Source organism: Dryobates pubescens, chromosome 31 (genome assembly GCF_014839835.1).
Source record: "Dryobates pubescens isolate bDryPub1 chromosome 31, bDryPub1.pri, whole genome shotgun sequence".
Classification (NCBI taxonomy): domain Eukaryota; kingdom Metazoa; phylum Chordata; class Aves; order Piciformes; family Picidae; genus Dryobates; species Dryobates pubescens.
The window spans coordinates 1,320,252-1,331,560 of record NC_071642.1 but is presented as its reverse complement, the minus strand read 5'-3'; the positions used below and the strand labels follow the sequence as shown (position 1 = coordinate 1,331,560).

General features: G+C 55.2%; 1 protein-coding gene across 1 annotated transcript in view; it reads right to left on the bottom strand.

Annotated features, from left to right (window-relative positions):
* TIMM44 (translocase of inner mitochondrial membrane 44) overlaps positions 1-9,533 on the bottom strand; it is a 39,256-nt gene extending 29,723 nt beyond the window's left edge. Inside the window, exon 1 of the mRNA XM_054174807.1 lies at positions 9,524-9,533. Coding sequence (XP_054030782.1) covers positions 9,524-9,525 — 2 coding nt within the window. The 5' untranslated portion in view covers positions 9,526-9,533. The remainder of the gene's footprint in view (positions 1-9,523) is intronic.
* Positions 9,534-11,309: the final 1,776 nt, after the last annotated feature.

Below are 11,309 nucleotides of genomic sequence, written 5' to 3'. Positions count from 1 at the left end.
CTTCCAAACAGAAATACTTCCTTCCTCTGCTCTGGATTTCAACTTCCAGAACCAAAACAGTTACTTCCTTCCCTCTGGATTTCAACTTCCAGAACCTAAACAAACAGTTAGTTGCTTCCCCTCTGGATTTCAGCTTCCCAACAGAAATAGTTACTTCCTCTCCTCTGGATGTCAACTTCCAGTACCTAATCAGTTAGTTGCTTCCCCTCTGGATTTCAACTTCCAAACAGAAATAGTTACTTCCTCTCCTCTGGGTTTCAACTTCCAGAACCTAACCAGTTAGTAGCTTCCCTCTGCGTTTCAACTCCCAAACAGGGAACCAGCCTGCACCAAGAGATCACTCACTGCCTACCATTTACCTCAGCAGGTTTTCAGCCTTTTGTGAAGCCACCAGCAAAGAAAAGTTGGGTTTGTTTCTTCTGAAAGCTTCAAGAAGTTGTTTTTGAAGGCTGCCAGGGTTTGCTCTCATGACAAAAGGGCTGGAAAAGTACACCTGCACCTTTCCTCACAAAATCAGGATTGCCTCTTGATGACCACACAACCATGGACCTCCAGCATACAACTGCTGAAGTGGCTGCTGCCTTTGAAGTGCCTGGCATGCAGAAGAATCAAAAATGACCATTTCTGACTCTTCTGTTTGGGTTAGAAGTCTCAAGTTTTGAAGGTGAAGCCAGAAGGATTCCAAGTGGCATTGATCTGCAAGGTAGAAAGCAGCCCGTGTGGGAAAGCTTGAGCCAGCCTGGACACTGACAGCACACTCTGAGCATGGAACTGGAGCCTCACACTCGAGAGCCCCATCTCTACTTAAAAAGAAAGAAATACCTCTATTTCTTAGTTAGAAGAATACTTTAGCAGTCTCAGCATTCCAGGCAAAGAATAAATCAACTTGGATCCATTTGTGTTTTTAATGAGGGTGGTGTTTGGGACTGGGAGAGGCTCAGGAGCAAGTCCCTTTAAAAAGGACAGGGCAGAGTGCTCACCACTGATTAGTGAGGCAGCTAAACAATCTCTCTTAAATTAAAGCCTAACAAAGTGAGCCCCATCCTGCAGTCTGAGCAGGGTTGAGTGCACATGGAATTGTTTGTGTAGCAATAGGGACTGCACTGCAAAAAGCCCTCCTGGCCTGCTCCTCAGTGGCTGTCCCCAGGCCAAACGTTCGGCACCCACTAAGCTGTTCTGAAGCCATCCATCAACGGCAGCAGCCACTCCAAGCCAGCTGGGAGCAAGAATGTAAATGTCAGCCAACAGTTTAGGTAGGAAGACAACAAGTTCCCCCAGCTCCCTACAGCACAAACCCACTGCATGGCACAGAGGCCAGAAAGTCACAGGGCAGAAGTCTGACTCTGCTCCTAGTAACGCTCCTGAGCCCCGAGACCGAGGGCTCTCCTCTGCCAACCAATTCAGCTCCAATTGCTACTTCAGATCCACACAAACCCTTCCTAAGGAGTCTGCCAAGCTTGAATGCAAGGCATTCAAGAGAAGTTAACATTGCCTTGTGGAGAGGACTCTCTGAACCTTGAGATTTCCAGGAGTCTGTCCCAGCAGCCATTGGTTGTCACTTGGAAATGCCTGCTGCGTGCCAGCTGTGCTCAGTGCTTCACAGTCAAGCCTCAGAGACACCTCTGTTAAAGGCTAAATATCCATCCTGAGGTGGCTGTACTCCTTCTCAGGACACCTGAACCTCCTAACCCAGCCACATTTTAAGAAGCAAGGGGGAAGGGAATAACACAAATAGTTTTAACAGCTCAGTAACCAAGACAGCAAGTCCAGAGTACAACACCCCCAGTTAAAATGCCTTGAAAAAAAATCACCTAAACCAACTCAATGCTTCTTCCAGGAGATGGTTTGAGGCTGGCAAAGGAAACTTTAAGCTGGGTAATGTTTACTTGGCTTTTTTCTAGATGCCAGCCCACATTGCATCAGAAGATCAGGCCCTGGGATAAAGCAGAGGAGCAGCCAAGGGCAGCCTAAGACAGTTGCAGAGGCAATTAGCCATGGAAAAGTACCAACAGCAATGAACCTGCTCCAGAGGGCACCTCACAGTGATCCAGGCAGCTCTTCTTCCTGCTGGAGAAGTTGGTTTGGGTCAGGAAACTGATCCTGTAACCACAAGAGAAGAAATTCCACTCAAGCACAAGAGACTCCTACTTAAGGAACTCAAGTTTCTTACTGTTCCAGCCTCCAAAGAGAGATAAAACTTGCAGAAAATAAATAGGAGCTTTCACCTGACCATGAGGAGAAACTCCTCTGGTGTGAGGCTGCTGGAGGCCTGGAGCAGGCTGCCCAGAGAGGTTGTGGAATCTCCTCTGCACAGCTTCCAGCCCCACCTGGCCATTGTGCTCCTGGGCAAGCTGCTGTGGGTGCCCTAGTGGAAGAGGGAGGTTGGAGTGGGTGAGCTCCAGAGGCTCCTTCCAACCCACTGTGTGCTGGGACTCCCAGAGTTTATCTGCACAGAAATTTAAGGTGTGCAAGTCAGGCTGGGCTGTCAGAACTCTCCAACTGACTGCCCAGGCAGCTGGGATAAGAACAGCCCTGTGGTGACCTGAGGCATGGCTCAGATGGACTCGCCCAGCCCTGAAGCCATGTCTGGGAAGTGACTGAACAACAAGCTCAGACACAATGTCAGCTTGGAAGATTCCAAAGCCTGGCAACATGATTCTAATCGTTAGCAGCAAACCAAGCAGCTCTGAAAGGTGTGAAGGGGCAGAGGCAAGTCTCAGCAGGAGGAGGGGCACAGAAACAGAGGGGGGGAAGCTTCATTCCAAAGTTAGTTGGCTACAGAGCTGCTGAGGGGCCTGGAGCAGCTCTGTGAGGAGCAAAGGCTGAGAGCCCTGGGGCTGAGAGCCTGCAGAAGAGCAGCCCCAGAGGGGAGCTGAGCAATGTTCAGCAAGAGCTAAAGGTCTAAGGGGGTAAGAGGATTGGGCCAGACTCTGCTCAGTGGTCCCCAGGGACAGGACATGGGGCAATGGGCACAAACTGGAACCCAGGAAGTTCCACCTGAACAGGAAGAGAAACATTGGTGTGAGGGTGCTGCAGGCCTGCAGCAGGCTGCCCAGAGACCTTGGGAGTCTCCTCTGGAGAGATTCCAAACCCATCTGGAATTCTATGAATTACTACTTTGGCCTACAGGGTCAAAGGTAAGCACTAAAGAGGAAGAGAAGTTTATTGCAGCCATGAGGAAGGTCAGTGCCTCCTTGAAGGTCAAGGAAAACAGAGTATCCACTGAAATAAGGGGCACAAGTCAGATGTGGCACTGCACTTCCATTCTGCTTTATCATCCTTCTCTTTGTCCACCTAAAACTTCAGCCTGCAGGCCACACTGTGACAGAATCATCAGCACCAGGCCCCAGGGGCCTCTGCAGCAGCAGCTGTCTTGGGGTACTGGAGGAAGAGCTGTTAGCACTGGAGTGACAGAAGTGCTCAACTAACATCTGGGATGGAGAACAGCAGCAAGAGGGCATGAGGAGCATCTTTAGGAGGCCACAAAAGCTTCAAACATTTCTGGGGCTGGAGCAAGAGAGAAGGCAGCACATCAAGTTGAGCAGCTGCTGCTCTTCAGAGAGTTTAGGCTGGGAGAGCTTTCTGGCTGCTTTTCCTCCCATCCATTCACATGTTCAGGTTTTGATAGGAAGAGGTCAACACACCCTACTCTGTGCCACAGCACTGCCCTATGTCAATGTGGGCACAGCCAGGTGAAAACAAACTCTCCCTGGGGTCTGTGAATGTGACATGAGCCTGGCATTGACTGCTGTACAGTTACTGCCTCCTTTGACAGCTTTCTCCTTGTCACCCTGCTGCTCTGGGCAGGCAAGAGGGCTTAAAACACTAAGTGCTGGATTACCCAAAGGAGAATCTCTCAAGCTCTTGTTTATGAGGTGGGTCTCACCTCACCACTGCCAGCTGCTGTGAAGCACAACCCTTTTCCTTCAAGGCAGAGCCGTTTTGGATGGGGGGGGGGACAGGTTAAGACAGCTACTTAACATTCCATCATTTTAAGAGTCCACTTAGCTGCTGCAGAACTGCTGCCTCCTCCTGAAGCCATTCACCAACTGCCAGTTAGCAATGCAGCTCAACCACCTCGCTTGCAGCAGGGCCCTTGGGGCTTGCCAGCCAAGACAAGGGAGTTGGAAACAAGAACATCTGTTCATGGCATTAATTAAACCTCCACCCTACTGCATACCTGTAATTTGAGTGTCACCACCAAACACACTGGAATGGCTGAACCAAGGGAAGTTCCTCTTGGAGAGGCATCACCTTTTCAGACTGTAAAAGCACCTGAGGAGAACCAGGTTGCAGAAAACACGAGCCAGACCTCCGAGCTCGTGGGCTCCTAACCCAATACTTACTGCCACCAACCAGCCGAGGGAGGGAACTCCTCCTCCTTCCAGCAACCTGCTGCTAACAGCTTAAATAAAGGAGAGTCTTCACTGCTGCCAAGCCCTGGAGCAGCCACGGACCACCTATGGTTAACCCTTTGGGCTGCCAAGCCCTGGAGCAGCCACGGACCACCTATGGTTAACCCTTCGGGCTGCCAAACGCCTCGGCGAGGCTCGGCCTGGAAGTGCTTCCAGACCCCGATTCTTGCAAGCCAAAAGAATTCCAACGTTCAGCTTTTGCCACAGTCACATTCCTGGTTCTTGGAACTACCAAAAGTACCGATGGGAGGGAGGCCAAGCACAGCACCAGAGCAGCAGCTGGGTTAGGAGTGGGTGGCTCATTCGGAGTGACTCACAACCACGCAGCAAATCGACACCGCTGGCAACGGGGAACCAGCAGGCCCAAAAAACCACCAGCAAGGCTGCACCAGGGTTAGCATAACAAAGCCCTGAGGACAGAAGGGAGGAGGTTGCAACGTTCCCCTAGGAGTTATCTGCTGGAATGAGCAGCTGAACAGCAAGGCAGGAAACAATCTCACCCCGGACTCTTTCCATCCACGTGAACTGGAGAGAAACCACAAGACACTTGGAAGGGAATTCAACACAGTGCTTAAAAGTAATTACAGACATCCAACACACAGAGAGGCACCTGGGACCCGTGGGGCTGGGGCAGCAAAGGGAAAGCAGAGTTCCAGGCAAGGGGCTGTTCATAATCAGGGCCTGCTCAAGCAGCTCTGCAGCCTGCAACTCTTCACATTACAGAAAGCCACTGCTGAACCTCCAAGCATCGACGTTCCACAGCCTCTCGTGAGGAAGCTTCCCAGGGCTCAGAGGCCTGCAGCTCGTTATGCCAAGTCCCACTTGGCCTCCAAAGACAAAACACTTTCATACCCTTTGGAGGTTTGGTTCCCCATTGGTTAGGCCACCCCTGGTGCAGACATGAACTCTCTTTCCTCACCTAGCTCAAACACAAGTGAACACTGAGACCCTGGTGACTGCTGAAGTGGATTTTAGAAGTGACCCACAAGAGGAATGGTTCTCTTGGGTACTCTGAAGTGCTCTGGAGACATTTTAAGGATGGAGAAGCCAAGCACTGCCTTGCCACTCCACTGCATTGCCAAGGTGACTTGAAAACTCAGCAGCTTAAAGAGATAACTCTACATTTAGACACGTCACCACCTGAGGGTGGCTGGCTCCACTTCATCTTCTCCAAGAGATGAAAACACTAAGGTCAGCAACACTGAGGCAGCTCCCATTCACATGGGTCAGATGAGTAGAAGTGAGGAGAGAGGGAACACCAGGAAGAGGATTTCCAGAGCCCTGACTGGGTTGCAGCAGATGCCAAAGCACAAACCTGATGTTTCTGGTTGAATACATTTCACTGCTGTCAAACAGCAGCAGGGATCTTTAGCTAAGCACAGGTCACTGCACGGTGTGGGGACACAGCCAGATACACACACGCCCCAGATCTGCAGTAACCACCTACCTCCCTCACCCTAAAGGCATTCAAATGCTTCACAAAGCTGTGCTGCATGTCAAGGCTAAAACCTGACCAAAGGCTCAGTTCATGCCCTCTAAAAAAAGTCCTCTCAGCTCTCCACTGAAGCACTATGCCAGCATGCCTCTAGAGAACAAAGCCATCTGGAAGGCTGCCGGGGAGCAGATGCTCTGCAGCACCCAAAAAGGCTTCAAGACCACCTCTTTCCAGAGCTCGTGTCAGCGGAGTCCACCCAGAGCTGGCAGCTCTCGCAGGACGAGCCACGCAGCGAGCCACGCGCCGGCCGGCAGCCGGCCCTCGGCCTCCTGAGCTGCACATTACCTTTCTCTTTGACCAGGTCTTTCAGGGACTGCCACTTGACATCAAAGGGGATGTTAGTGATAAAGGCTCGGTATCTCTTGGCAGGGTTGGCATAGGGCTCAAAGCGATTTCCTCCTCTCTTGACGCTTTTCTCTTTCCTTTTCTCGTTCTGGCTCGGCCGGTCGCTGTCGCTGCAGGCAGAGAGACAGTCGCAGAGGTGAGCCGCGCTGCCCGCCCGCCCCTGCCACGCCAGCCCCGCCAGGAGCGCTGCCTGCACGCCCAGAGCCCCAGCAAAGCTTGCATAACTCCCCTGCTCAGGCTGCTGGCGAGACTGGACACCTTCCAGCCAGAGCCAGGCAGGCGGGACCGGCGCCACAGGCTGCGCGGCAACGAAGTCTTCCTGCCAGCAGCCACCTGGGCTCGGGAACAGCCTGCATCTTCCTCCACCCTTCTCCAACACTGAAGTGGCTGATGTCACAAAACCCACAGAGTGGCTTGGGTTGGAAGGGACTTTAAAGACCATCCAGTTCCAACCCCCCTGCCATGGGCAGGGACAGCTCCCACCAGCCCAGCTTGCTCAAGGCCTCATCCAGCCCTGGCCCTGAACACCCCCAGGCAGGGGCCAGCCACAGCCTCCCTGGGCAGCCTGTTCTGGCATCTCACCACCCTTACTGAATCTCTAATACCTCCCAAGCCTTGATCAGTCTCCTCATGATCCTACTCCAGACCAGATGGCCACCCTATTCATTTTCCCCTTAAACACCTTAAACTCCCAGAACTCCTCAACCCACCACACTTCTAATCCTCCACTGGAGGAACTCTAACAAAAGCTAATCCTGCACCAAACTGCACAGCCAGGGCAGCGACTCCTACAGCTCAAGGACTCCTTCCTAACCACTCTTTTCCCTAAATCCCTCCTCCAATTAACTGAGGTTGTGCAAAGCAGAAAATCAAAGCCTCTGAGCAGCCCAAGTTCTTGTAACCATTTCAGAACCACAGCCCTAACAGGTCAGTAAGTTGACAGTCAGGAAGATGATTTCTCAACCCAGATCAGGTCTGGCCAAGAGGCAACTGCCCCTGAAGAGCAGCATTTAAAACAGCAGGACAGCAAAACACTGCAGCTTCAGCCTGACAGGACTTCCTTAACTAATCCAATTAGAAGCCTTTGTGCTGGTTGAGAAGATTTGCCAGCACAGCTTTAGGAAGAATTCAGGAGAATACATCAGCTAAATGCACATCTGCAACACTGGGTCCAGTTCTGAGCTCCCCAGGCCAAAGGAGAAAGCAACTACTGGAGAGTGTCCAGCTGCAAAGATGCTGAGGGGTTGGGGCATCTCCAAATGAGAAGAGCCCAACCCCTACCTGGCTCCAGCCTCCTCTCAGGGACCTGCAGAGAGCAAGGAGGTCTCCTCTCAGCCTCCTCTGCTCCAGGCTGTACACCCCCAGCTCCCTCAGCTGCCCCTCCCCAGCCCTGTTCTCCAGACCCTTCCCCAGCTTGGTTGCCCTTCTCTGGGCCTGCTCCAGCCCCTCAGTGTCCTCCTTGGAATGAGGCCTCCAAAACTGAGCTCTGTACTCAGTGTGGCCTCACTAGAGCCCAGTACAGGGGAGCAATCCCTGCTCTGGTCCTGCTGGTCACACTACTGCTGATCCAAGCCAGGCTGCTGGGGGCCTTCTTGGCCCCCTGGGCACACACTGGGTCATATTTAGCATTGTTTGCATTTCAGGCTCCCAAGTCAACTTCAAATCCCCTCAAGCATTGATACACACGTAAAGAATTCAGCCAAGCCACAGCACCTTCCACTCAAGGCTCCTTATCGCCCTCAGCATTACAAACCCCCCCGGGAAGCAGAGGAAACTGTGGATCCCTTCTCCAATTGAGACAGCCCATCCTCACCTCATCAAACCATTCTGCCTCCAGTTAAGTACAGAGCGTGCAGCCAGCCTGGGTGATTCAGAGCCGGCAGCTTCTGGGCGGGGACAACCACAGCCCAAGCAAGGCAGCGCCGGAGCACACCGCAGGAGGAGCAGATACAGCAATCTGACCTCAGGTCTGAAACCTCACTCACAGAACAGCAGGTTCAAAACGCTGATGCTTATCAGCCACAGCGTTGGATGCCTGGGGCCAAAAATGGACTGAGGAAAATGCTGCCCTCGTTTCACATTGAAAAGGCTTTGCTAGCTATGAGCTCTTCCAAAGCCAGGTTGGCATTAGCACAGGGAACTCGCAAGCAGCTCAAGCTTCTCCTGCTCATCATCCCCACACCTACAGGCCAGGCACTGTAACCTCTGTTGCTTTCCTTTCCGTTTCTGTAACGTTCTATTGGCAGCCACACAACCCTCAGGCAGTGCCTGGCATCACCTCCAAACTCTCCCTCTCCAAGCACTTACCTCAAAGATTCATACAACGGATCGGGTTGGAAGGGACCTTCAAGAGCATCCAGCTCCAACCCCCTGCCATGGGCAGGGACATCTCCCACCAGCCCAGGCTGCTCCAGGCCTCATCCAGCCTGGCCTTGAACATCCCCAGGGAAAGAGCATCCACAACCTCCCTGGGCAACCTACTCCAATCTCTCTCGTGCTCCTAGCCCACTCCACAAGTGGACCATCAACCACCATAGAGAAGCACAGATAACAGAACAGTTTGGATTGGAAAGGGCTTTAAAAATCGAGTTCCAACCCTCCTCCATGGGCAGGGAAGATGACTGCCCAAGAAGGGCTTTGCTATTACACTCTGCCCTTAATAAGAGTGAGGGGGGAAAAGGGAATTAATTAATTTCAGCCCTCTGGCACAGGATGTAGCTTTAGGGAAGGCTCTAGGTCGTCCACTAAGGCTCTGCAGAAATATTTCTTCACCGATAAAGACAGAACTCCTCAGGATCTCCCTGGCTGCCGTACCGCAGGCCCCCAGGCCCCGGGACCGGCTCCTTCCCCGCTCCAATCTCTGCGGGCGGGAGCTTGGGGATTCGCCTCCCGGGGCGGCTCCGCGCCCACAGCGGGCAGGCCGCGCCCAGATTCCCGCGGCGAGCAGCGGCCCGCGCCGTACTAACGGCCCCGGCCTCAACCCCGGCTCCCACCAACAGCTCCTCCGTGCGCGGCGGCCCCGGTCCCGGCCTCCCCTCCCCGGCCGGGCTCAGGCCGGGCCCGCGGCGCGCAGGCCGCATGCGGCGCGGCAGGCCCCGGCGGCGGCGCGACCTCACCGCGGCCACCCTACCTCTTGGGAGGCTGATCCCCGGCACCGCCGGCCCCGTTAGGCGGTGGCGGAACCACCACCGTGGGCGGAGCCGCCGCCGGTTCCTCCATTTTGACGCCGGCATTTTCCATGGCCGCCGCTACCGCCGCCGTCGCCGCCATCTTCCCAGCGCTGCGCCTTTGTGTGAGCCGAGCCCGCCCCGAGCGCCGCGCGGGGCATGCCGGGACCGCGCCGCGCAGGCGCACTGCCGGGCCGCGCTTCCCGCGCGCCGCGGGCGGGAAAGCCGCGGCCTGAGGGGTCCCCGGGGGGGGGCGATACTGGCTGAGAGGGGCCGGTACCGGCAGGAGCGGCTGGTGCCGGCAGGAGCGGCTGGTACCACCTTGAGGGGCCGGTACCGGCTAGAGCGGCTGGTGCCGGCAGGAGCGGCTGGTACCACCTTGAGGGGCCGGTACCGGCTAGAGCGGCTGGTGCCACCTTGAGGGGCCGGTACCGGCTGGAGCGGCTGGTGCCACCTTGAGGGGCCGGTACCGGCTAGAGCGGCTGGTGCCACCTTGAGGGGCCGGTACCGGCTGGAGCGGCTGGTACCACCTTGAGGGGCCGGTACCGGCTAGAGCGGCTGGTGCCGGCAGGAGCGGCTGGTGCCACCTTGAGGGGCCGGTACCGGCTGGAGCGGCTGGTGCCGGCAGGAGCGGCTGGTGCCACCTTGAGGGGCCGGTACCGGCTGGAGCGGCTGGTGCCACCTTGAGGGGCCGGTACCGGCAGGAGCGGCTGGTACCACCTTGAGGGGCCGGTACCACCTTGAGGGGCCGTTACCGGCTGTGAGGGGTTGCTACCGACTAGGGGAGCCGTGAGGAGCTGGTACCGGCTTGGGGAAGGAGCTTAGTGCGCCCTGTCCTTACAGGCTGCCCCAAGGGAGGCAGGAGCAGTTAGGCTGAGGGTCCAGCTCCTTCAGGGCCTTCAAGGCTCTTCCTCGGTCACGGGCATCGCATCACGGAATGGTTTCGGTTGGAAAGGACCTTTCAGATCACCCAAGCCGACCGTTCCCGGACTCCACCGAGCCTGGTGCTCAGCACAGCTCAGCGCCACAGCTCTGCGGATTTTAAACCCCTCCAGGGATGGGGATTCAGCCACCCCCCTGGGCAGCCTGGGCCAGGCTTGGAGAACCCTTCCAGGGAATACATTTCTTGGGGTATCCAACCTGACCCTGAGGCCATTTCCTCTTATCCTGTCGCTTGCTGAGGGGAGAAGAGACCAACTCCCCCCCGGCTCTGACCTCCTCTCTGGCAGTTGTAGCATCAGCTCCTGCCTGGCAGGGGGCAAGAAATTAAGGAGTTTCCAGCCTCCTGCTGCTTCTTCCTCCAGGGCAGGATTCAGCGCTGGTATTTGAGAGGAAAAAAACCAATTTCACCACTCCTTCCTGCCCTCCAGGACAGCCCTGCAGGACGCTCTCACAGCCTTTACTTTTGGCTCTTTTCTGTTGTCTTTTCTCTTTTTTTTTTTTAAACAAAACACAGCAATAAACTAACTTCTGAGCAGGGAAGGACCAGCCACGACCCCAGGACAGGAAACCATGCGCGGAGGAGCCTGGATCCTCAGCTTTGAGCATGAAACACTAAAGCAGGAAACGCTTAGCGAGTTTCCTCTTCACTTGGGAGGGCAGCAGAGCACTCGCCAACAAGATCTCCTCCTCCCCTCCCCGACAGCGCTAATTAGCTAAATTAGGGACAGTTCATTTAACGTTCTCCTACCCAGAAAACCGACCCCGAAGTGCCTGGCAGGGCAGAGCCAGCGGAACCTTTCTGTGGGGCCCCGGGCGCACCGACGGACCCTTAGCGGCGGGGCGGTGGCAGCGGGCGGAGCTCCCTGACAGGCAGCGAAATTAGCCAATAGGAATCGAGAACTGGCTGGTCTCGCCAATGAGCGGCGGAGGGAGGCGGGGCCGCGT